This window comes from Streptopelia decaocto (genome assembly GCF_964273445.1).
Source record: "Streptopelia decaocto genome assembly, chromosome: 7".
In the NCBI taxonomy this organism is placed as follows: domain Eukaryota; kingdom Metazoa; phylum Chordata; class Aves; order Columbiformes; family Columbidae; genus Streptopelia; species Streptopelia decaocto.
In genome coordinates, this window is record NC_138661.1 from 23396008 (window position 1) to 23421959 (window position 25952).

General features: G+C 42.2%; 1 protein-coding gene across 4 annotated transcripts in view; it reads right to left on the bottom strand.

Annotated features, from left to right (window-relative positions):
- NRXN3 (neurexin 3) overlaps positions 1 to 25952 on the bottom strand; it is a gene marked incomplete at its 5' end in the record, with an annotated part of 972314 nt that overhangs the window by 732809 nt on the left and 213553 nt on the right. For 3 of the 4 annotated variants that reach the window (XM_082057638.1, XM_082057640.1, XM_082057639.1), the window contains one exon: positions 13380 to 13496. In XM_082057638.1, the coding sequence (XP_081913764.1) occupies positions 13380 to 13481 (102 nt within the window). Of the gene's footprint in view, positions 1 to 13379; positions 13542 to 15260; positions 15306 to 20486; positions 20810 to 25952 lie in introns of those variants that run through there. The other variant, XM_082057637.1, reaches the window with a different exon arrangement.

The window sequence follows — 25952 nt, forward strand, 5'->3', positions numbered from 1 at the left end:
AGTCAACTGCACTGCTCTCCTAGCAGTTCAAAGCAACACTTTAGTCACTTCAAGCATTCTGATTTCCACTTCCACTCCACATCTTTTCCCTGACAAAAGTTTAGAAATCATCAGCATACTTATCTTCACATCTGTTCAGGGCTTGAAACCTACTGGAGAACTTCATAACCTAAACCAAACTGGAAAACGAATACTGGCAGGCAGCTGAGAAGCAGGATCAAAATGGGATAGTCCTGATCAGCCTTCTAAAATTCACCAGCCTCATTCCAATTGCTGCTACTGCCTGATGATGGCAAGCACATGCAAAAGCAGATTGTCCGCATACCTCCTGCCCCAGTCAAAGGAACATCTTGCCTCTGTCTGGCATCTCACTGCATTCAGCAATAAAAGAGGGAAATCTCAAGGACAACCGATCCAGCCAGGGTGTTCTGCCAAGGTTGCTGTTCCTAGCTGAGGAAATGGTCCTCTCCATTTTCCTCAGCTAGAAAGAAGGAGAGAATATACCCGCCCTACATTATCCTAAAGCCCGCAGGTGCCAGCAATCCAAATAAACATAGAGCAATTAACAGAATTAACACAGCTTTAAATAGCTTGGCTCACCAGATGCGTACTCTTAGCAGGGTTCTATAAAATGTAAAGTTATTACAGATAAAACCATTAATCATCTGTTCAGAGGCTTGTTCTAGATGCAAAACCCATTCCACTTAAAATGGCTAGTAATCAGAAAGGCAGGCACAGATTTAACAGGAATGGTTATGCCATTCTCAAGCCCCATTCCTAAATTATGTTTTTTGTCTCTGCCACCTTTCCCAAACCCCTGCATTCCCTTTGCTTGCTAACACTGCTACAGCAAGGAAGCTTTGCTGGCATCACTCAAATCTACGTCTCGGGGTGCTAGAACTGAGACATGGCCTCAGTCACTTTCACTCTGGCCAGAGGAGCTTGGTGACTCGCACACTATGCATCACTGCTTTCCTGGATGCAGTGGTTTCTGTTCACTTGTGTGTCTTCAGCCCCACACAGTTCACAGATAATGAATGTTCTCCCTCAAGCGCTAAGTGCTCAGATCAGTGCTTATGAAGTAGAAGCACTTGATTTTTTCTCCCTTCTGGTGACGTGAAGTCACCAGTAGCCACAGTATGCAATACAGCAATCTTCCTGATATTGCCCTAAGACCTGTTAAAATAAACACATCCATCTTGTTGTGCCACTACATCTATGTCTAGCTAGCTATAAGAAGCACAGGTGGGGAACAGACTCTAACTCATCTTTGACCTCTTATATTGCCATTTCTAACACCATCACTTGTAGAACTGTATCTCAAAGAGTATAAAATCCTCTGATAAGCAGTTCAGACCTTAAATTGCATGTGTCCATATACCTACATTATGCCCATTGAATTGTTTAGGGATCTCAATAGATCCACTGTTACTTCTGAACTAAATGAATTCTGACTGTGCAGTTTGAAGGGTGGAGGTAGAAAAAACAGTCCCAAATATTCAGTGCAACAGGCAACATCAGCAGGAACAGAGCAAAGCCAAACAGCAGCAATGACAAAGGATTAGAACTGAAAGAAAATCAGAGACAATACAAAATCTGGTTGTATCATATTGAGCCCACTGCCTTTTCCATGCAGTGTAAGTAATGAATGATGCCCAGTAGTTGCCTCCCTCGTCCTGTCCTACTCACACTTAACAGCCAGCTGGATCACTGCTACAGAGGAGCGGTGGGCCTGGGAAGAGTTGTCCAGCCCACTCACTCAACATTCAAACCTCATCACCCTTTCTTGCCTCCCTCATTGGCAGCTGCAGCAGCCTGGCTTTTTGTGGTAAATAGCAGTGGCTCAGCCTTTCCCCTCTGCTCATAACACACGAGTACTTCATAGCAATAGTCCAGCCTTCGGAGTAAGGCAAGAAGATTTATAAATTTGCCCGGAGAAGACCCAGAGGAGACCTCATTGCAGTCTACAGCTTCCTTACAAGGGGAGGAGGAGGGGCAGGTGCCAATCTCTTCTCTTTAGCGACCAATGACAGAACCCAAGGGAATGGCAGGAAGATGTGCCAGGGAGGTTTAGGTTGGACATTAGGAAAAGGTTCTTCACCCAAAGAGTGGTGGAGCACTAGAACAGGCTCCCCAGGGAGGTGTCACAGCCCCAGGCCTGACAGTGTTAAAGAAGAGACCGGACAACACCCTCAGACACATGGTGTGAACGGTGGGGTTGTCATATGCAGGGACAGGAGGTGGACTTGATGATCCTTCTGGGTCCCTTTCTACTCAGGACATTCTATGATTCTATATAGTGATTGCTGGTCCCAAAGAGATAACACTCGTCAAATGGGAAATAAGCTACAACAGAAAACAAACAGAAACCACGCAAAAAACAAAAACAAAAACAACAAACTTACAACCTCTAATTAAAGCTCTAAAAGCCTAGATGGCACTCCATGACTGAATGACCACAACCTACCTGAAAGCACAGCTAGTGTACAGTATTCACTGCTGGACACCTCCATATATGAAGATTGCAATAAAGTTAAAATACTAAGAGAAGAAATAATAAGTAACAAGAGGGCTGAGGACTCACTAATGGTCTGAAACAGGGTTAGGTTAGAAGAAGGTATAGCCTCAAACCCCGTGGTGCCTGTTCCTGATGGTTAAGGTAGCAGATATTTTCAAAAGAAGCATAACTAGTTTCATCAAAAGAAAGTGCACTGGGGGACACAGTTACATAGGCAGCTTAGAGCAGGTACTCAAATACAGAAGGAAAGATGTTTCTCTCATCACTATTAAGCTGTGTCAAGAGTCAGAGGGCTTATCATAGCACTGAAGAACAAATTAAGCTGTAGATGCTCCATGTTATTAACTCTCTGCCTGCCAAGCTTTCAAATCACACATGGCAAAAAAGCACATTCTCTTTTCACCTTCCTTGGTGACGAGCATCCCACTGACTCCTAGGCTGAAAGTGCGTGTTTTATACACACGTACAAAACCAGCACAGTTTTGCAGCTTATCTCTCATATAATTTTCAGCTGAGTTTGGTTTACAAATAGCAGCATATGGCAGGTCATGACTCTCTAAAACTACTCTTGTTTGTATTTCTGTCTGACAGTGTAAGATTGATCCTTAGAAATCTCTTTAATGCAACATAAGGAGTGACAAAGTATATCTCCTATTTTTTTCCTGAGTATTCACCTGAACCAAGAGTTTACTAAGCTCAGTGGACTACAAAGCCAAGAAAAGCAAAAGCAGCTTATTTACTGCCATCATAAGCTGAGAACATCAGACTTTGGACAGCCGCAGTTAAGATCACAGCAGCTGAGCACCACTATTCATTAGGATAGGACTACATCTGGCTAATGGAATAAGAAACAGGCAGCCAAAAATCTTTGCTGAAGTAGCCTCTGTGAGTATCCCCACTGCTCTGCTAATGACTTTGAACTTGGCTATGTTTGCCCATCAATATTGTGTATCCTATCTCAGCTTGCTCATTCTTGAACAGGGATGGATGAGATTGCATAACCACACAAGGTTTGTTGCTTTAGTATGTCCACTCTTTAGGACCTGGGTTAATGATTACCTTTATTATATGCTCAAAGCACAGGCTATATATATTGGTCCAAACTCCATTACATCTTCTAAATTTGCAAATATGAAAACAGTTCTACACCTGTAAATGCTCCCATTTTCCAAACAACAGCACACAGCACATCCCTTGCAGGTACAGAAGCCCAGCAAGAGTCAGGTTCATTATGGAGGAAAGAAAAGCCCACTCCTGATGGTCTTGCTGCAAAGCAAGCACAGGTGGCCATAGCAGCAGGACCAAAGGTCACGTGCAGATGGCTCAGCTGGGATTCAGTGGAGTGCTCTATTACCGGTGCAACATAGCAGCCTGCTGGCTACACTGCCCAGTGGGGACAACCACCTCTGCTGCTGCTTTCCTCCCTAGGTACCAGTTCTAGTGACGGCTGGAGAGACTGAGGCTGGGTTTGACCACACTTTGCTCTAGCTCTGTGGATTCTCTTTAGCTCACGAGCATGGTGGCAGTACGTAGTTCAAACGGCCCTGCAAAAAGATGCCTCTTGCGCCTTCTGCATAGAAAGTTTCAGTATCTGTATCTGCTCATCAATGCTTGCTTTAGAATGTATGCTCAACCTTCATATCTTCTTTATTAATCAGACTTTGGCCATTGATTACTTTTGTAAACTTTCTATGAGTGCAGTAACTTTAGGAGTTCAATACCACCGAACTGTTGATATGTGAATTATCCTTTAAATTAACCCCACAATCCCTCAACAAAATTTATGCACTGGGACTGACCTATAACACCTGCAAGCCACTGTTTGCCTACTGGTAAAAGTTCTAGAGAATAAGATATCATATTGTAATAAATGTGATCTTAACCAGAAGTTATATATTTTTTTTAATATTTGGACAGAGCTAAACTTAGCCCCTCACCCTGCCCCCCCCCTCTGCACACACACACACAAAGCCCACTAGTTTTTACTTCTAGGTTCATTATGGTTGTAGGATACTAGACACTTTGCTATACAAATTTTATCAATAAAAGAATTTTAGGAGTCTAGTGATTGTTTCAGTACACAAATGATAAAATAACAGCTTCACCTTCCCATACCAAAGTCAGCTGAAACTTCAGCTCCTGTCTTTGGATCTCCCACATTTTACCAATTGCAAAGTAATTCTAGCACTTCATTTTCATACTCAAATACCTTCAGTAAGGACTAATTTTATACGGTAATTTCAAATTGTTTTCCTGCTTAAGAGGAATACTTTCCATACATGTATGTGTAGGTCATTAGTACACTTTGTATGGACGCCTATGTGGTCAGAAACATCTGCTGAAAGACATCAATATAATTGAGTTTAGCTTATGTTATTTTGCAACAAACCCTCATTCCTGATCATTATGCCAGCAAAACTCTTGCTATGGGTGCAAATAAGCCAAGCTGACAAAGTTCTGTGTCATGCATGAGGCAAGGCAATAATGCCAGCAGAAGCCTTTTTCTGTAGGGTAGGCAAAGGATAAGCTACATAAGGAAAAGAGGCTTTGAATAACTCCCTAAGCTAAAGCAACGCTGCAGCATTGGCAGCACACTAATACACCTCACAAGATTACTGATTTTAGTTCCTGGGGGCCAGGCCATTAATCCTTACTAAAAATGTGAGAGCACAAGAAAGAGAAATATTAACCTCTGGAACGTGCAGAGTGACAGGTACTTCATTAAAGAGTCTCCTCCCAAATCCAGTAGCAACTCAGGTTTTAACTGGGTCCATAACTGGAAGATCATTTCCCATTCTGGTCAGACATAGAAGAAATCTCCTAAGACTCATTGCACTTATGATGCAGTTCCTAATATCTTGGACTGAAGTCCAACAGAAAGAGCACAAAGAAGCAGAGATATGCCCATCAGAGCTTGCTCACATTAAAAAATGAGCTGCAATGACAACTGTTCAGGACTGATCTGCATTTGAACAGTCCCCACCCTCAACCTCAGCTCCTTAGATTGCTTGGGAGTAGTGTCTGTTCTCGATTCTTCCTTCATTTCCTTACCTGAGATGACTCTTAAAAGGAAGTAGGGGAGCATTTCATACCCATCAGCAACAGCTCAGCTGGCAAGTTAAGATATGCTTTTGACATAACCTATATATATCCTGTGCAATCATCCGAAATTTGTTTTTCACACTTGTTCCCTTCTCGGCTTGACAGGAATGTATAAAGAAATCAAGGATAAAACAAGAAGAAATTGGTAAATATTACTGGTAAAGAAGAAAATTCCCCAGAGAAACAAGGTTGCAGTAATTCCAGAGACCTCTATTATTATCCAGTAAGAACAGTCAGTTAGTTGTGGCTCTTAGGTTGTACTGAAGACAGAGGCTCTCCCTGCCAGGAGGAAGTAAATAGCAACAAAAAGAGATGGAGAGATAGGCAAATGTCTCTCTTTTATCCCATAGGATGCTGACCAAGTCACATCAACATCTGTGCCTCAGCTGCAGCATTTGAAGGAAGAGAATAATTACATTTACTCCCTTTGGTACTCTATGTTTGTTGATGGTTTAAAAGAATTCAAAATCTCTGAGGCTGCTTTGAAAAAGCCATGTAACTGAATTCTTCAGACTAAGGGTCCTATGAGCTAGTATTATTCATCATTATAAGTTAGACTTTTAGTACATGTATTTACTAAGTATAGAGTCACAGTACATGAAGCTCTACTATTGGCTTTTCTGTGTGAGATCCTTGCCATTCACAAAAATCACAATTTAGAAAAAAAAAGAAAATAGACACTACAGAAATATACACCAAAATCAAATACATTCATTTGTCATGTCAAACTGACTGGGACATTCTGATCTGAGATTCTCCTGGGAAATCTCAGTCTGGGACACTCTACTGTCTTGGTGTTTAGGAAGTCAGGAGAGTTATGGCAATTCACACAAAAGAGTATTAAATAGGAACAAAAATTCAGAGACTACAGGGACAGCTAGGTAATTTTTTCCTTTCTGCCTAAACACCTTCAGATTAATTAGTTGTAAAATGTTGACATTGCATTACCACATGCCACATGATGCTTTCCTCTCTGCATGCTCCTTCTGCATCACAAAAACTCACCTCCGACCTGTCACCTCCCATGACCCCTAGGACTGCACAGAAACCTGCATGCTCTATTTTCTTAGCTCCCTGGCTCACAGTAAGGGTGTAGACTTTCCATGTTGGAATTATTGCCTTGCTTTTGGTTCATAGAACAAGCATTAGCATCCTTGCTAAATGATTCCCTAAAAAGGCCACTAGCAAAATCAGCCAAATCCAGTGCCTTATTCAGAGATACTGACATTCATCACTCCACTAAATGTTAGTATTGGGACCATGAACCATAGAACACTTACTTATGCCTAGTTTGACATAAGTGATATTATAGATTTTCTCTTACAGTTGTGTGTAGGGTAAATTTGACTCCAGTAGTTATTCCTGAGAAAAGAAGCTGGCGTAATCCAGTCTTTTATGATTCTAGGATGGTGTGTACATGTAAATTTTTGGGCAAGCAAAACAAGGGAGGCACAATGCCACTCCTTCCTGGCAGCAAAGCAGAGGTCAGGCAGGGCAAAAGAAGTTCCTCTAGCAGAAGAAAAATGTTTATTAAAAAATAATCCTCCTCAAAACATTGCTTATTTTTCAGTGCTATCAAAAAGCCCAAAGATAGACAGGCAAGGTGCTTCAGCTCTCAGCTGCTCAGTTCAGAAGGGCCTATTGCTCACCCTTGGCTCCATGTCAAGCCCCACATTCATACCAGAAAGCACAAGATATTCTTTACAATGAAAATCTTGCAGGATTCATGCCAAAGCATCCAACATGTGTTGGTAACAAGCAGACTGCCTGGGAAATGCTCCGTTGCCCAAATAAACAACCATATACCCTTTCTGACTCTGAGGCAGTATAGAAATACCAAATGAAAACCAGCTCAGGAACTAAGCTCCTAAGTATTACTCAAAGAGAAAACACAATAATTTTGGCCTCCCCATCTATTTGTTTCTTACAGATTGTCTCAGCATCTAACCTTGTATCATATTGCTCTCAGTTTCCAAGCGCCTCCATTCCCACCTCCAAATTAAATCTTTCCAGAAATATGTTTTTATTCCCTCCATGAATTTCAGCAGGAGCTGCTCAAAATGCTGCCCATCTCCCCTGTTATGTCTCCCAGGCCACTGTGTTGTTATGTTTCTACAAAAGGGGCACTCAAAAATATGACGGAGGCCCTGTGCTAGATGCTCTGCAGATCCATAGAGAAAATGCACAGATATTCTTGACTCTTGACATGCACAGCCTAAAGCTGCTGCAATGAGACATCCATGAGTAAGGGGCAACCAAAAAGTTCACAGGCCTCTGGATTGGGAAGTTTAGGAATCAGAGTCATCCTCATCAAGGCAATTTGGGATGCTCTGGCAGGGAATAGTAATGAGAGACCAGGACTAAGAACAGGACATATTTTGAGGAGAGGAATCATATTCAGCTTTTGGCCATGTTTTGTCTGCTTCTCCACAGTACCACTAGTCCTTCCCTTTTTCATATGTTAAACTCTCAAAGTAATACAAATAGAAAACCGACTGGTCCAAACACAACAGAGCAGCTGGAGCAGCAGTGTTGGACCAACACATGTGGGCAATTAATGTCACTCACGTGGTAACTCCTCTGCAACACACCAGTGAAATTCCCCACACTGTTGATTCCTGACCTGCCATCTCTTCTTATGCATTTCCGGGGCTCTGTTAAATTGTTGCTCTGGAGAGGAATCTTGAGCACCCAAATGCTTCTGAGCTATCTGGTCTGTTAGGGACGGGCTCTTACAACCGCAACCTCCTCCATCTGCCCTCTACACACTCAGGCCGTTCGTCTCCATGTTTTAGGCCTTCTATCTGCACCTCCTCCCCTCCTCCACTCCAACCAGAAAAACTCATCCCCAAACAGGAATCATATCATCATTAACATTAAACATGCAAATAGGCCCGAAAAAGACCTGGCTTGCAGATAGCATCCAAGATACAGCAACTGGGCATACTCATGAACCATTTGGAAATCTGGCTCCTAGTAGTTAAATTGCAGACAGAAATGATATAAGCTTTCACAGCTTTCTCCCATCATGACCAGATGGTGCCTGACCCCTGCAATCATTTCTGCCATATTCCACCCATATGCAAACCTCACTGCTTCCATCAAGCTGCTAGTAACAATAAAAAGCTCAATTCTGAAAAATGTTTAATAAAGCCTTGACAGAAAAATGTAAAGATTTCATAGATTCTCTCACACACAACCATTCTCTAGGGACCACCTTAGGCTCATCTAAAGCACCTCCATCTGCACCATCTAAGCACTGCTCCAAGTAAATCGAATCTGAATGGTTGACTCCCTAATACAGCCTAGAAAATATTCTGATTTTCTCCCTTCCCTAGTAATCGGAGATTGAAATACAGTTTTCACTCTTTGCCTACACAGCTAAAATTCCCACTCAGCCATTCTCCATCTCTAACTCCGATTATAGAAACCTTCCCTTTGAAACTCTCCAGCACATGCAAAACATTGCTGTTATTACCTTTCTTGCCATACCTCCTTCTGGCCATAAGGGTGTCTCTAAAAAATGGTAAGGGATCCTTTTCCCTTTCCATCTGCAGGCAGTGCATCTCCCTGGTTGTCCATTCACTGACTCTTAAAGCACTGTCACTCCTTCCCTGATACCCATTCAAAAACATTTCTGCTCATTTGCCTCAGATGTGCTTCTGTACCTCCTCCTATCCCATCCCCATACCTGGTTTCCTCCATGGTAGGAAATACACCAGCTTCCCCCCAGAATTCCTCTGGAATAATTTATTTTGAGACTGAAGGTCCAGAAAGCCTCAGATTTTATGCAAATACAATGCAATGTCCATGTTTGATGTTTGTGTACTTACCTATTTGCATATTCTGCCTTATAAAATTTTCATGAAAAAACGAGTTACTTCTGTTTTCCAATCATGCTCTCTCATTACAGCATCAGGTGTACTGCAAAACTGTCAGGATGGCTACAGAGAAATGTAAAACGAACAGTGCTACCAGGCATTTGGACATCTTTGATGAAAACAGGGGAAAAAAACCCAACCTGAACTACACATTCTGCACTGGTTTTGTGATCTAGGTATATTACTGCTAGCATCTTAGTGGAATCTCTTCAATTAGAACCTGTAGCCACAAGGGAAAGAAGAAGCAGGAGGATCTGAGGAGGAGCCCTGAGATCCCCGGTTCCTTGTCAGGAACACTCTTACACTCTCCAGTTCCTCCTAGTCAAGGCTTAGAGTCTGACCATGCAAAGTGTCTACACTGACAGAGCTGCCCCTCCTCCTAGCACCAACCCCAGCTGAGTGGAGAAATCCTCCCCAGCTGCAAAAGGGCAGAGTGGGGCATCAGGCACTCTGCCCACTGCACTTCAGCACCTGCACGCAATCTCCAAGGAAGCCAGAAGGCAATGTGCCACTCGAGAAGCGCTCTTAACCCTCACATGAGCAGTTTGGTTGCTGTACTGTAGGGCTGATGCGGTCCAGAAGAAATGAGAGTAGTGACACAGTGAAGGCTGAAAATTTCGTCCCAAATCCTGCATCAATCCCTTTGCCTTCCTAGGAAAGTGAGACATCCCTAGCAGAAGTCTTCAACAAACACAGAGGAGTCGGAACAGACCATCCTACTGCAACACATTCAATAGGTCAGTACAGGGCTTGGCAGGTTGTTCATCATTATAAACAGCAGTGCAACCCACTCAGCATGTGTTGTCTCTGGGAACAGGTGATTACATAGCTAAGGCAGGAAAAAAGAGACTTGCTCTACCAGAAAGCATAAATTGAAAGGAACAATACTGGTTATTATGGTCTATCCTATCCCTTTTTGCAGCGTCTTTAGCTTAGAATATTTTTCTTAAAAGCTCAAGCTATAGCAGTACTGGCTGATGGGAAACTAAGCATCCTTTTTGGCCGCACAGAAAAATGTAAAAACTTAATCCAAAGGGACAGATTTATGAAATATGCCATCATGCAATGCAGAGAGCCAAGTAAAATTCCCTGTAGTCAGTTCTGGAACCAGGAATGTTACAGGCACGCAAGCACGGCGCTAACCCAGTTCCAGCTCTTGAAGGAGCAAAGCTGGCTGCCCCAGGGGCTCATGCTGATCCCCACAGGCATTCTCACTTTCTCGAGGCAGCTCAGGTTTCCTTCATAGCATGCTGCACTGCACCGCACAGATATACCATGGGCATTTCAGAAGTAAAGGTAAAGAAAACACTCAAAAGAACTGTCCCCTGATTTTGGGTGGATTTGAGGCTGATTCTGCTGCCTGTGCCACCAGTGTTTTCATCCCTAGCAAAGGAAAGAAGAGGAAACTGACCCTGGGAGGAATTTCACAAGGCAAAGTATTTTCCGCTCAACTCATCCAAAGCTCCACTTATAATGAATGCACTGTCTGCTTTGGTGTCTGAGAATAGCTCACTAAATATGCAATGAGAACCTTTCTCTGCCTAATACAGGCTGTCTGTTCTGGTCAGACCCTTCTCCATGCATCTGTAGGGTGTTATGGCTGCACTTCTGGATTTTGTCAGGATTCCGACAGTCATCCAGGGCCACTCTTTCTCCATTAAGTGCAGCTCCTCATCACCTCCACTTGCCAAAACCAGAACCGAGGAAAAGCACAATTGTCAGCTTCCTCACACTTCCTAGTCATACCTGCAGTAACTCATCCTGCGGCCTAAGGGGTGTGGAAGAATAATGGACTGGACACGCAAAGTGCTAATTAGTAACAAGGATTTCCTTTTGAAATATTAAATTTTCTCCATTTATCACATTTCCGAGTGTTTTCCCCTGACAACCCTGCACTACCCTTATGTTTGGTGAACAGCAAGTACTGAATTCCTTCTCAGAAGCCAGGCAATGTACATTTTGAGCACATTTTCACAGCAGCTTGAAAGCATTATTAGGTCACTACTAAGAGCAGGTTGCTATTAAGCAGCCTATAGCTCAAACCCAGTGACTACCAGCCTGCCTTTAAGTGCAGGCAGCTGCTCACACACATCTCCCGTCAATGCTGAATCGAGATTACAAAGCACATTCTGATTATATGTTTTCTTCCACTTCCTCTCATTATTAAGCGGTTGCTTGGGTTTTTCTTCTCACAGAACATTAAGAGCCTGGGATGGCTATGTAAGCGGCTCTTAGCACACTGTGCAAACTAATAGAATACAAATGATTATATAAATAATAAAGCTGCTGAAGATTTTCTTGTCACTGCTTTCTCTGCTCCATTGGCTTGACTTAAAGCACACATAAAAATGGCCTCTACTAAGTGTTATGTTCATAGCATCCATAAATAAAATTAAGACCCTGATTTAAAGAGACACTAAGAAGCTGTATCTCTGCTTGATTTCAATCAAACGGGGATGCTCAGTGTCTATGAAAATCAGGCCCATATAAATGAAAACAGAAGGATCTGATCCCTGCATGAAGGTTTGTGTTCAGTAAGTCACTTTCATTTCCTATGTAAGATACTCACATGCTCTTTTCCAGCATATGTGTAGCCCCTTAACTAATCCAGAGGTCAGGCAGGAGAGCAGCTCCAGACTCTGACAGCCATCGCTCACATCACAGAACTGGCACAAAACACACGACCCCTGACACCACGAGTCGAGCACCGGTAGGATGGTAACTTGTCAGGCAGCTACAGCTGCAGAACAACATCTAGCTCAGCATTGCTGTTTCCATGACTCCTGTGCAGAAACTCACTGCCTTCCCTCTGATATTAAATGTTCATACCAAGAGGATATTATGACAACCCTCCTGGCTGAAAATAAAATTACAACCCCCAAGCCACACCCTGTGAAAAACAGGATTAGTACAGAATCACCTAATTAGGAAGAAAAGTCTTGCAGGAAACTCTTAGTCTGGACTACCTAGGAAGCTGATTGTCAGAAAAATTAAGATTGCTTTTCAGTAAGCTTTCTAGAACACATTTTGGGGTATTAATATATCATAGTTAATGACAGTGATCATCACAAATTATTTCAGAAAAGCTAGGAAAGAAAACAAAAGCTGACTGCAAAGCATAACACCCAAACAATAACTGCACCAAGTTTCAGATTTGGGCTGAGTTTTCATCCTTTTATTAAAATTAATTTTACTTTCAGGGAACAATAGTCAATATTCTGGTTCCTGCTGCTACATAGTTGTGGAAGCCAGGTAGCTCTTCCCGACCAATGCAGCAGTGCTCTGCTACATGGGCTTACCCATACAGTATGCTTCAAGTCCACACACCGCATTATTGCCACATTTTTCTCACCTAAATTATACATATATTTTATGCTACCCTCAACTTTCATTATTCCAGTTTAGGCTTCCTCTTTATCTTCCTAATAAATTGACAAATGCCTATATGCCCAGGTAAAACCCAAAACATAAAAAAATATCCTAAATAGGTTTCTCATTATGATTTTTTCACCTAAAAACACCGCTTAGTAATCAAAACCATTCACTTTTTTTTTTTTTTCTTGGTAATAGCTATTGCCTCAGTGCCTAAAAGACTGTAATGCTTCCTTCTAAATGACTACGGAAGGCACCTCTCCCCCTACCATGGATATGCTTTCTGTAATCCAAGCACTACAAGTCTCATTCTGACCATAAGATCATGAGTTTTGCAGCTGACTCCTTCTGTCTTTCTGAACAAGTTTATTTTTACAGAGCTGTTGCAGTACCAGTATAAAATGCAGCATCAGGAAAAGACACGGAGTGTGTAATGAAAGGCAGGAATGAACAATGACTTTGAGAAACCTAAAGCACAGAAACAAGAATTAATTTGAAATTGTTACCTCTTTGAGGCAGCCCATGAAGTTGTTGCTTACTGGAGAGCCAGGTAAATCAGCAGTACTGGGGCTCCCTCCCACATAAAAGAAGTCATCCGAGCCCAGCATGGTGTAGTCCTCTTGCGTGTAGCCCGTGGTGGTAAGGATGCCATCCACAGAGATTGTCACCTGTTCGAGGAACACAATGGACAAAGAAAATCCCAGCAATGACCTTACAATCCTGAACAGAAGAAGTTACCTCCTCTATTTTTGTGTCAGTTTTATTAAGGATTTTGTTGAGATTTGATATGATTTTTTTTTTTTTTAGTTCAGCCAAGCTCCATTTTCTGGTCCGCTTCACCCACAATGGAAATTCTCCAGCACCTGCTCTTTCCCTTTCTGGTGTATCAGCACTGTCAGGCTGACCCAGCTGTCTACCCATTGAGATGCTTTCCATCTATTCAGGCCAGAAAATGGAACTGTCCTTCAAAGTGATTTCTCATATTAGCTGATTTTATGATTAATTAGTCTTTATTTTAATGATTAGTTAGTTATGGTTGTTAGTAAAAGAAAAACCAAAACAAAACAAAAACAAAAACACACTAATGAAGACGAAGTTGGTATTTTTTATTTTTTTATGTTTCTTTTGCTCATGGCACACTGACAATCATGCGTTCAGGAAGGGGGGGAAGGGATCTCACTTTCAATACACTATGGATGTGCATGCCATGTACCTAGAGAGACACACACCCACCACCCACAAAAAAAAATAATATATATATATATTACAAATTAACTCATAATCAGAATATAAATAGGAAATAAAATAAATCAAAATAAATCAACCACACACCAACAAGTGTGAAAGAAGCAGAGAGGAGAAAAAAAAGAAAGAAAACATAAAGCGTGCACACTCTGCACTTTGACACATCATGCCAATATATCCGGAGCCCAGAAAGTTGACAGGAAAAAAGAGAGAAGAGAGAGAGGGAGAAGGAGAGAGAAAATAACATTTCACACTCGCATGCAATCAAAAATAAAAATACCAAACTCAAAACCAAACAGAAACGTCCCCAAAAATTCTAACCCCAAACATATGGAGGGTGAAGGGGGGCAGAAGGAGAGGGAGGGAGAGGAGCAAGTGAATTTGGTGTGTTTTGCTTAGAGTGTTGTTAGTGGTTTAAAGGGAAGATGGAGGAAAATAGATGAAGGCCAGGAGGAGAGGGGTGAGTCACCAGACGTGGACATGCCATGCAGAGTATGTACGGAAACAAACGACTGGCTGAGCTCCTGTTGGCCACGGCAGGTAGAGGTCAGAGAAAGTGAGAGAGAGAGCAAAGGGAGGAGGAGGAGAGAAAGAGGAGGGAGGGAAGCGGGGAAAAATCAGAAGAAAGAGGACAACTCCGGCCAGTTTGCCTCTAATAGCCGTTGCCACAACAAAAGGATGAGATAAAAAAGAGAGCCTTCACCACCACAGACTAGAGGCCCTGCAATGGTTCTGATCTAGAAACCTTCAGAGTTTAAAAAAAAAAAAAAAAAAGAAAAGGTGGGGTGGGGGAGAAAAAACAAAACAAAGACCAAAGTGAAAGAGAGAAAGCTAAACTCAAAAAGCAAGGGAAAAAAAAAAAAAACATTTATCACTTGAATGGAAAAGAACTAAAGAGGGAGGTAAAAAAAAAAACAATGAAAGAAATGTCCAAACCCCATTTCCAGAAGAGTTGTGTTAGTTGCTTTTGTTGTTCATTTTTCCATTAAAAAGAAGATGGGGAAAAAAAAGAAAATGTGTTTTCAATGAAATTAAATTAAAGGAAGAAGTACAAAGGAGGGGGGAAAAGAGGGGGCAGCGGGAGGAAAAGGCAGGTAACACACGGCAAACCCAAAAAAAGAGACAATAAGAATGATATCTACCAGACAATGTAGTTTGTTTACCATAGCGTGTCCAATGCCTGAGTGCTTTGCGGAAAAGGGGGAAGAAAGGAAATTAAAAAATCGTGAACAGAACGATTGTTAATTAAAATAACTAAAAGCAAAGATGAGTCGTTAGGGTGTTAGTACATTAGTTGGTTAGTAAAAAATGACACATTGCATGAATGGTCTAGTGTTAGTCTTTCAAAAAAAGGCGTGGGGCGCCTGAAACACACACAAAGTGAGAAAGAGGACAATATGACCAGGAGTTTATGGGGAACCATGCCATCTAGACTGTAAAGAAGAAGTCTAGTCTGCCTAGTCTTCCCACCCTGGTATTAGTCATTAACTTCAACCCTTGTATACCTTATCCGGTACTGAAGCAAAGTTAAAACAGTGCAATACTTACTCTTCAAATACCTATCAAGGTGCTTCCCCCAAACAAGAACCTTACCCTCAGAGATGTACACACACAATACATAGGTCATCCCTTCAGCACAAACCCAACCACGACTCCCTTCTTCCACCCACCATCATCTCTACATTCCTGCTCCTCTTCCAAGCCTCGCTACCCTCAAGTGTTGCAGAGTATCACAAGCAGGACAATATTTCCCTTGGCTGGAGGATGCAGATGAAGATGAGTCCACAACTCCAAGTCTTCCTTCCAAGTTTCTCAGTCTGCAGGTTTCTTTACAGCAGGTAAGTTTGTGACTTTCAGGAGAAGCACGGAACAGAAAAACGCCTGTGTTTGGCTCTTTGCCTGTAGCTCACTTATATCATTTGAGAGTATAAGAGTTGAACCTCTCCTACTTGCAGGGAGAAATGTTTCAAGGAATTGTGTAGGAAGAATAATGTTGCTTGCATCAAGGCTGAAGACAGAAGACTGACAAGATTTAGTGTGTCTCCTGTTGTACTACATTTATATCATAGAGGAGTTGGGAGAATTCATCAGTCAGTTCACTTATTTGGGTGTAGCAGAGCTTTGGAGATGCTTTGTTAGTCCCTCCCAAGGCATGAACATGCCAACTGTTTGAACTTATACATTGTTTCTTGTTTACTTTCTAGCAGCTGAGGTACTTAAGATCTTTATAGCAGATTTTGCATGGTGACTAGCTTCAATGTTAATAGGGAAATGGAGCTCGTGGAGGCTCCAAGTCCTTGTTCCAGTGTGACCGAAGTTGGCAAGAACTTGACAAACAAGATCTATGCTGCCTCATGTAAAAACTATCTGCTTTCGAATTTCTGAGTTATGCACTGACTAAAGAAATAAACTTGTGTAAACCATGTGGCATTGAACATAACATCCCAGGTCTGTTTTATCTGTCTATGGTAATGAATAAGAAATAATACTTGTGTATAAAGAGTGCAAACTCCTCTGAAATCTCCATGAAGAAGTCTCACTCTCAGCAATATGCTGTTACTAAATCCATTTTTACAAACAAGGAAGTGGCACAGAGGGGAAGAGGGTGCTCAAAACGAGACGGGGTGTCAGCAGCAGACATGAAGACAGACATGAGAAGCCTGACCTTCAGTCTTCCCTGCCCCTCCTACTCCCATCAGACCACACTGCCCCAAACATGCTCCGAAAGCCATGGTTAAATACAGTCATGATCCTATTTCTGGTAAAGGTTTCTCACAAGGCAGAAATAGGGCTTAGTTTTAACTGAAATAATAAGATAAATAAACAAGGAGATTTGCTTTGACATTAACAATCACTACTCAAGGGAATCTGTGGGTTCACTTCGTTTGTCTCTAAGGAGATTAAGTGCTGTGATAGTCATTTGATCTACAAAGCAAGCAGCACTTAGTACTCTTCTAGCTTAGCTACAAAACATTTAACAATTCCAAAAAGCACTGGGCAGAAGTCCAGCTATTTAAAGCTCTGCTCTAATTACAGGAACAGCTAAAAAATTATGCAAATCCTCCTCCCCCTTCTCCAACTTAAAAAAGAGCAGAGGAAAAGACTAGATGGCATCCTGAAGCTCCTGGTGGCCCATATGCCTGGAATTGGTTTAGCTTTGGATCATTTTCTTGGAATTTCTAATTTGTCTTTTAAAGTTAATTTTAATGGGAAATATGTTTATCTTCACTGCAATGTTTTCAACCAATTACACGGGGGCTACTGATTTCCGTATAAGGCCTCAGTATTCAGAGGCAATGTTTTATGTCGGGGTTTTTTGCTTTCGGGGGTGATTTTTTGAGGAAACAAGGGCACAGCTGGAAACAAGACTTCCAAGTGACCTGCATTATGATGAAAATTTACAGGTGAATTTATGTCAGAAAATATGCAATGTAGACAATTTCTTACATACAAAATTGTTTAGGATATACAAAATAATATTGGACACAATAAAGGACAAAATGTATAATTTTATAAACAAATAATATTTGTCCTTTATTATGTCTTCCATATGAAGATATCAAAGGACTTCACAGGTACATAGCCTGTCTGAAAAATGTTAAAGTATTTCACAGATCAAGAAACTCTCATGCACACACACAGGCCATGGAAGCAGGTGGAAGCTGTTGTCAGAACGGAGAAAAAAAATAATCCTTCACCTTGCGCTTTATTAGAATGGTGTCTTTATCTTGTTGTTGTTGGGGAAGTAAAGCATTTATAAGGTCAAGATATAGACTGACCATTCTCAGCTGTGTCCTGAAACATGTCCATAGCACTTATAACTTAGTTATCAGTCACTGAAGTTTACAATATTTTCCAAACTCTTTGTCCATTAGATTGAAGGGTTTTAAGACTTCTTTGTCCCCAGGAATGTCAATTAAAAGTAAGAATGCATGGGATCTGACAGGGAGGCTGCAGCATTTGAGGTTTTTCCTTATTGAAAAGCATGGTCAAACTTACCAATAATTTTTGGATGACAACTTTCAGGACTAGCAGGATTGCTTCTCCTCAAGGCCTCATCAGTTCCAATTTCTGGGCAGTTCTAGATTCTGTGTCAATGTCTTAATTTTGAGACTGAACTTGATCAGAAGTTAAAATGAAAGTATCCAGGGAAAAAAGATTAAAAAAAATTCAGCCCTATTGATATTTATTGGTTGAACTGTATTCTGTCATGCCTATTTATAGAACTGGACCCCAAATCACCTCTGCTACTTATTTTTTATTTATCATATGAAAAAATCTGTAGTGAATAGATAGGAAGATTAAATATTTATTGTGCTGCTTTACTGGCAAGGGACTCACCTGCTTTCTAATAATAGCCAAAGCACTGTCCTGGTCTAATCAAAGACAAAGAGACACAGACATATTTCCATTTAACCATGGACTCAGGAAATAAATTTTTAAATCACCAGCTGAAAGATCAGGAAAACAAAGTGAGAACTTCCTGTCCACAGTTTTGTCTGTGACCCTTCCTCAGTTTCTGCATCTTCAAGATCCAAACCAACGCTGGCATGAAGCAAGGATGCATTTTGCTTCAGGCACATTTTCCCATTGAAAATTGATTTCTGGTGAAACTATCGTTAACTAAAATGACCAGTTATCTATACTGAGATACTCAGAGACCAGCCATTTTCAGACCATCTAAAAAACAAAAAAATGCATCCAATAAAGCCACGTATTCTGACCCTTCCTTACTGGACCAATGGGAATATCTAAACAAAATAGGATCATTATGAGTCATCCACTGCATAAGAAACTAATTTTTTATCTGCATATAGACTAGAGAAAACAAACTCATGTTGCCATAAGTAAGAACCATGCAGTCTCATGAAAGTTTGATGATATCCTGTGTATGTAGCAATACAGGAATTCACATGGGAGAGACAAATCTCTTCACCCTAAACCCAAATATTTAAAAGAAAGACATGATAGCCCCACAACAGATACATTATCCACTGACATCTACTAGAGACTGTTTCTGGTCCTTGGCACTGATTATCTGATACTCACAAATATATTTTTACCTTAGCTGTAAAATGTTACCACAAAAGCTGTTTTCTCAGCAAACGAAGTTGTATAAACTTAAATAAAACTATTAAGGGTTGTGTTAATATTCACAGTAATGAACAACCGAACAGATCATACTGTTTTCACAAACTGATTTTAAAACCTCAGTTTACAAGCTACTTCTGCTGCCTCTACCAATCAGCAAGACACCAAATAGCTCCTATTCACAGTGTAAGCCTCATTGATCATGCAGTGAATGTGCCTTAGTGACTTGATATATTCACCAGCTTTCAGAGTAAGGTTATTTAATTTTAACTTATCTATTTATGACTGAATTTATATTTCATGAGGAAGGCTGCAGGATTTTAAGACTAACCTCCTACCAAATACGTCACCTGATAGAGTTGTTTGCTTAGAAAAGCAGCATACAGATGTGCAAAATTAAAGTGCTAAAACCAGAAAAAAATTTCTAAAGTGGATTGTAGGGCGCTGGATTGATCTGTGTTTGCTTGGCTTTTTTGATTCTTCCACTGTTCCCATCCTCACAGCCAACAGAAGAGTCTCATAGGCAGAGACAAAAAAAATGAAGTAGAATCTCATTATAGAAAAAAAGGGGGAGAAAAAAACAACAAGAAGAAAAGAACGGAAAATCAAGAAGAGTCAGAAAGACTCCAGCTAATTAGTTCTAAAACTATAAATTTAAAGTAATTACACACATACCCACCAGCCTGCATACCTGCACACTCACACACCAAAAAACCAAACCAACAAAAAAACCCCAACAACAACAACAAACCCCACACACACACACACAAGAAAAAACAAAAGTCTTTCAGAATTAGAATTATGACATCATGGCAATGGTTAAACCAATTAACAAAACTGAAAGAACAAGAAGAGAGGTGTAGAGCATTGGCTGTTGGAAAAAGCCTCTGTTCCCACAGTAATTAAATGCAACAAGAATATTACTGATAAGATTGAATCATAATTAAGGAAATAATAAAATAAAAAAGGGAGAACAGAAAAAGAGAAATGGAAAGGGAGATGAAAGTAAAGTTATATCAAGTTTTTATTACTAAATCAAACTGGAAGAAAAAAAAAACACAGAAAATTAATAAAGTGGAAATGAAGATATTGCAACAGGGATAAATTCCCATCAACTAATGTTTTTTCACTGTCCTTCAGATACCGAGATCCAGAAAAGGTAGAGAAACTCCAGCGATTCCACTGAGCACATCCATTTCTCCATTACTCTCTCACATCTTTCTGTCCCAATAAAACAGAAAAATATTTCCCCAGCATTTTCTCCCCTTCACCATTACCTGCCGCAGGTTTCGTGTCACCTTAACGTCGTGCCACGCGTTGTCATTGAACTTGCCATTGACTGGCTCCACAATGGCCTCGAAGGCCCCAGACCCCAGGTTAATGACCAAGGAGACTGCACCATCTTTCAGGGCCAGGTTGACATAATCAGCTGACTTGCCGGTGTGCAGGATGAGCCCGTTGCGTTGCCAGGTCTTGAAGGAGAGAGTGATCTCATCGCTGCTGCTCTGAATGGGGTTTTGTGACAGGTCATAGCAAAGGTATTCAGAACCACGGAAAGTGGCCATGTTCTCATCTCGCGCTGGAAAAAAGAGAAACAGAACTACTCAGCAGTCAGCCAAAAAGAGATTCAAGATCGTCATGAAATTTCTGAGCAGTCCCACAGCACTGCTAGTGTTTTATACAACTGTATATCATGGCATACTAATGACTGTACAGATCCTTTGGTAGCAGGGCCATCAAGAGAATTAACGGCAGGGACCTCGGTACCAAAGAATTTCAGTGCTGTGTTTTCAGTTTCACTGCAGTGCTGTCACCATAGGGACTGTTCAAAAGAATGCAATAGAGCCAAGAAAAAAGTATATTTAAAGACACTCCTATAAGACACTTCACATCCTTTTCGGGGGAGAATGGTGGAAAACTCTAGTATTCACAGCATGACCCAACATCTCCCAAAGATTAATATTTAGATTCATCGCTAATGTCATCTGATCTGATCTTAACTCATCTGCCAGACAATGTAAAACGGGCACCAGTACATCCTGACAGAGCTGCCCCCTCCTTTCTTGCAGCTGAATGAGACCAAGCAGACAAGAGGGCCACATGAAGCATCCAAGTTTCCTTGTCTGAGAGCATGAGGAAAGTCCACATAACCTTTCTGTTACCTGTCTGATCACCATATCCAGAAAATCTGTACTAGACAAGCATATCCTTTTCATACAGCACAAATAAAAATGGGGGGATTATTCATAGCATGTGACATGAAACTTTTCCTCCGTCAGGAAAAAAATCCTTTCTATGGACAACAGCAAAAGACACTGACTCATTTGTTAGCAACTGGAGCCAGCATTTGAATACCATAAAAATCCTTTGTGGGAGCTGGAAGCCTGTATCCCAGCACGTGGGCTTCCACAGCCACGCAGAACCAGCTCTGCTGCCATACCTTGCTTGTGTCACTCGAGCCACCTGTGTACCTTGGTTTTGCCCAGCAGAAGAAATACAGGACAGTGATAGCAAAGCTTGCAGGAGAGCTGTCTGTAGGTCACTACTACCAGTACAATCTGGGGAAAACTGTATTTACAGTGGAGTCTATACAGATCCTCCCACTCTGTACTACAGCACTGACTGCTGGCTGCAAAAGTGAGTCTGAGCGTGAATAACTAGATGGTACAAGCAGTTGAGCTATCATTACTTACAATCTGCTGCACAGGGCAAGTGCTGGTGTGATTGCCATTGACTTTAACAGCATTTTCCTGCTTCATTTTGTATCATTTAGTAATCCTAACACAGATTGGCCAGAATTTGTTAGTACAAGACTGAAATGAAAATACCTGTTGTCGTAGCTATTCTTGAAAAATAACTATATGGTGAAACCTGTGCCCTCGCAGCATGAAACAGTGGTGACAAAACAGCACAGTGTTGCAAAATTAACATATATCATCCTCAAGTGATAGATCTGCTTTAAGCAGAGACTTTTTCAGTCTCGATTGAGGGTATCAAGAATGAACTCATTCAAAAATCTGTGCACTTTGAAGGCAGCAGTAATGTGTGTTTGTGCTTATGTAAGCTTACTGTGTGTCTGTATACTCCTGCAAACAAACAGCAAGACAAATTACTTCACACAACAGTACAGATTGGGAGCCAACCGGATCACAAGCACCTTTACAGAAAAAGACCTGGAGGTCCCAGTGGACAAGTCAAGCACAAGTCAGCAGTGCCTGCCCATTCAGCAAGGGCAGCCGCATCCTGGGCTGTGCTGACAAGAACGTGGCCAGCAGGCCAAGGGAAGCCATTCTTCCCCAATGGACACTTGTGAAATCACATCTGGAGTACTCTCTCCAGTACTGAGCTCCTCCTTACAAAAATGGCCTCAACGTACTGGAGCAAGCCCAGCAAAGAGTGACCACAGTGCTCAAGGTGCTGGAGAAGGTGATGTGTCTGGAGAGGCTAGGAGAGCTGGGTTTGTTCAGCCTCAAGGAGAGGGAGGGCTCATGGGAAACATTATTGCTCTCTGCAACTGCTTAATGGGAAAACATAGAGAAGACAGGGGCAAATTCTTCTTTGAGATGAGTAGAAGTAGGATGAAAGGCAACAAACACAGCTGGAACTCAACAAATTCTCACTCTATTAAAAAAGTTTCACCTTAACGATGGTCAAACACTGGGAAGGCCCTAGAGAGTCTGTGATACCATGATACTCAGAAATATTAAAAATTTGACTGTGCATAGCCCTGAGCTGCTTGCTCTAACTGGACCTGCTCTGAGCTAGTGGTTGGACTACACAACCTCTGAAGGTCCCAAATTACTTCATTCTGTGATTCTGTTCTGAATCTTAGAATAGTTTGGGTTGGAAGAGACCTTCAAAGTCATCTAGTCCAACCCTCCTGCAATGAGGAGGGTCATCTTCAACTAGATCAGGTTGCTCAGAGCACTGTCCAACTTGACCTTGAATATTTCCAGGGATGCAACATCTGCCGCCTCTCTGGACAATCTTTTCCAGTGTCTCATCACCCTCATTGTTAAAAATTTATACCTCACATGTGGCCTGAATCTTCCCTCTTTCAGTTTAAAACCATTACCTCTTGTCCTATTCCAATGGGCCCTTCTAGAAAGTCTGTCACCTTCTTATAGGCCCCTTTTAAGGACTGAAGTGCCACAATACGGTCTCCCCGGAGTCTTCTCTTCTCCAGGCTGAACAATCCAAACTCTCCCAGCCTGTCCTCACAGTAGAGGTGTTCCATCCCTCTGATCATTTCTGTGGCCTCCTCTGGACCTGCTCCAACAGGTCCACGTCTTTTCTGTGCCTAGGACTTCAGAACTGGACACAGCATTCCAGGTGGGGTGTCACCAGGGCAGAGTAGAGGGGCAGAATCACCTTCTTCAACCTGTTGGCCACACCTTTTTTTATGCGGCCGAGGACACACTTGGCATTGCTGGGTCATATTCAGATTTTCATCCACCAGTAAACCCAAATCCTCTGCAGGGCTGCTCTCAACCTTCATCACCCAGCCTGTGTCCATGTTTGGCATTGCCATGACCCAGGTGCAGGATCTTGCACTTGGCCTTGTTGAACATTATGCAGTTCACATGAGCCCACTTCTCAAGCCTGCCCAGGTCCCTGGCCTCTGGATGGCATCCTGCCCCTCAGGTGTGTCAACTGTACCACTCAGCTTGGTGTCATCTACAAACTTGCTGAGGGTGCACTTGTTCCCACTGTCCATATAACTGATGAAGACATTAAACAGTATTGGTCCCAATACAGACCCCTGAGAGACACCACTTGTCACTGATCTCCATCTGGACATTGAGCCATTGACCACTACCTTCTGGATGCAACCATCCAACCAATTCTTCACCCACCAAACAGTCCACCCATCAAATGTACATCTCTCTAATTTAGAGACAAGGATGTTTGGGGGGACCATGTCAAAGGCTTTACAGAAGTCCAGATAGATGACATCCATAGATCTCCCTTGTCCACTGATGTCCATCATAGAAGGCCACTAGGGTGGTCAGGCAGGACTTGCCCTTAGTGAAGCCATGCTGGTTGTCTCAAATCACCTCCCTGTCCTTCATGTGCCTTCGCATAGCTTCTAGGAGGATCTGTTCTATGGTCTTCCCAGGCACAGAAATGAGGCTGACAGGTCAGTAGTTCCCAGGGTCTTCCTTTCTACCCTTTCTACCCTTTCTACCCTTTTTAAAAATGTGTGGTTTTATGGTCACCGAGAACTTTACCTGACTTCCATGACTTCTCCAATATCACAAATAATAGTTTGGCAACTACATCAGCCAATTCTCTCAGAATTCTGGGATGTATCTCATCAGGTCCCAAAGACTTAGGTATGTTCAGGTTCCTCAGGTGGCCATGAACCTGATCTTCTTCTCTTACAGTGGGTGAGACTTCGCTGCCCCAGTCCCTGCCTCAAAGTCCATCCACTCAAGAGGTGTGTGAAGAGAGCTTGCCAGTGAAGACTCAGGGAAAGAAGTTGTTGAGTACCTCAGCCTACTCCTCCTCTGTTGTTACCAGTTTACCAGTCTTGCTCATTAGGGAGGCACATTTTGTTTGACCTTCCTTTTCTGGTTGACATACCTGTAGAAGCCCTTTTTGTTATTCTTTGCATTCCTTGCCAAGTTCAGCTCCAGCAGCTCCTTGGCCTTCCTGACCCCACTTCTGCACAACTGGGCAGTGTCCCTATACTCCTCCCAGGATGCCTGTCCCTGCTTCCACCACCTGTGCATTTCTTTCTTGCCCTTTAGTTTGATCAGCAGGTCTCAACACAACCATGCTGATCTCTTGCCATCCTTACCCTGTTTCTTACACCTGGGGATCAAGACCTCTTGCACCCTATGGAAAGCATCCTTAAATATCTGCCAGCTCTGTTCTGCTCCCTTGTCACTGAGGGCAGTTTCCCAAAGGGTCTTATTGACTAACTCCTTGGACAGCTGGAAGTTTGCTTTCTAAAATTCTTCACCTGTCCCGTATCTCTCAGGACTGTGAACTCCACCAGTGGATGATCATGGCAGCCCAGGCTGCCTCCAGTCTTGACATCACTGATTAGCTCACTGGTGTTTGTGACCAATAGGTCCAGTATTGCATCCCATGTGGTAGGGCTGTCTATTACTCTGCTTAAGAAGTTGTCCTTGATGCACTCCAGGAGTCGCCTGGATTGCCTACAGCTTGCCATGTTACTTTTCCAGCAGATGTCGGGGTGGTTCAAACCCCCCAGCAGGATGAGAGCCTGTGAGCACAATGCTTCCTGTAGCTGGAGTAAGAAGGCTTCATGAATAGGCTCCCCTTGATCAGGCAGCCTGTAGTAAACAGCAACCACCAGGTTCCCTTTGTTGCCTCCGTCTGTAATTCCTATTCATAAGCTTTCAATCTGCTTGTGACTGTTCTTCAGAGAAAGCTCTTCACTATCTATACATTTCTTGATGTAGAGAATACATTTAACTACCAGCAAGGAGTGCATACGCTTGTGTCAGTGTTCAACCAGTACAGAGGACCGATATTGATTGCGGTTCTGGAAGTCAGAGCTGAGCACTTAAAAACGCTCTCTACAATGATAATTCTGCTGCCTAGTCACTCCTGATCCATCAGAAGGGAACATGCTACAATCAAGTCAGACACACGCTCTATGTATCCACAGGTAATTCTGATCAAAGAGACGGTGTCTGAGGGCAGGAGTCAAACACGATCGTTATGACTGAGCCATTTTCCTACAGCCATGGATATGTGAAGTACTGAAT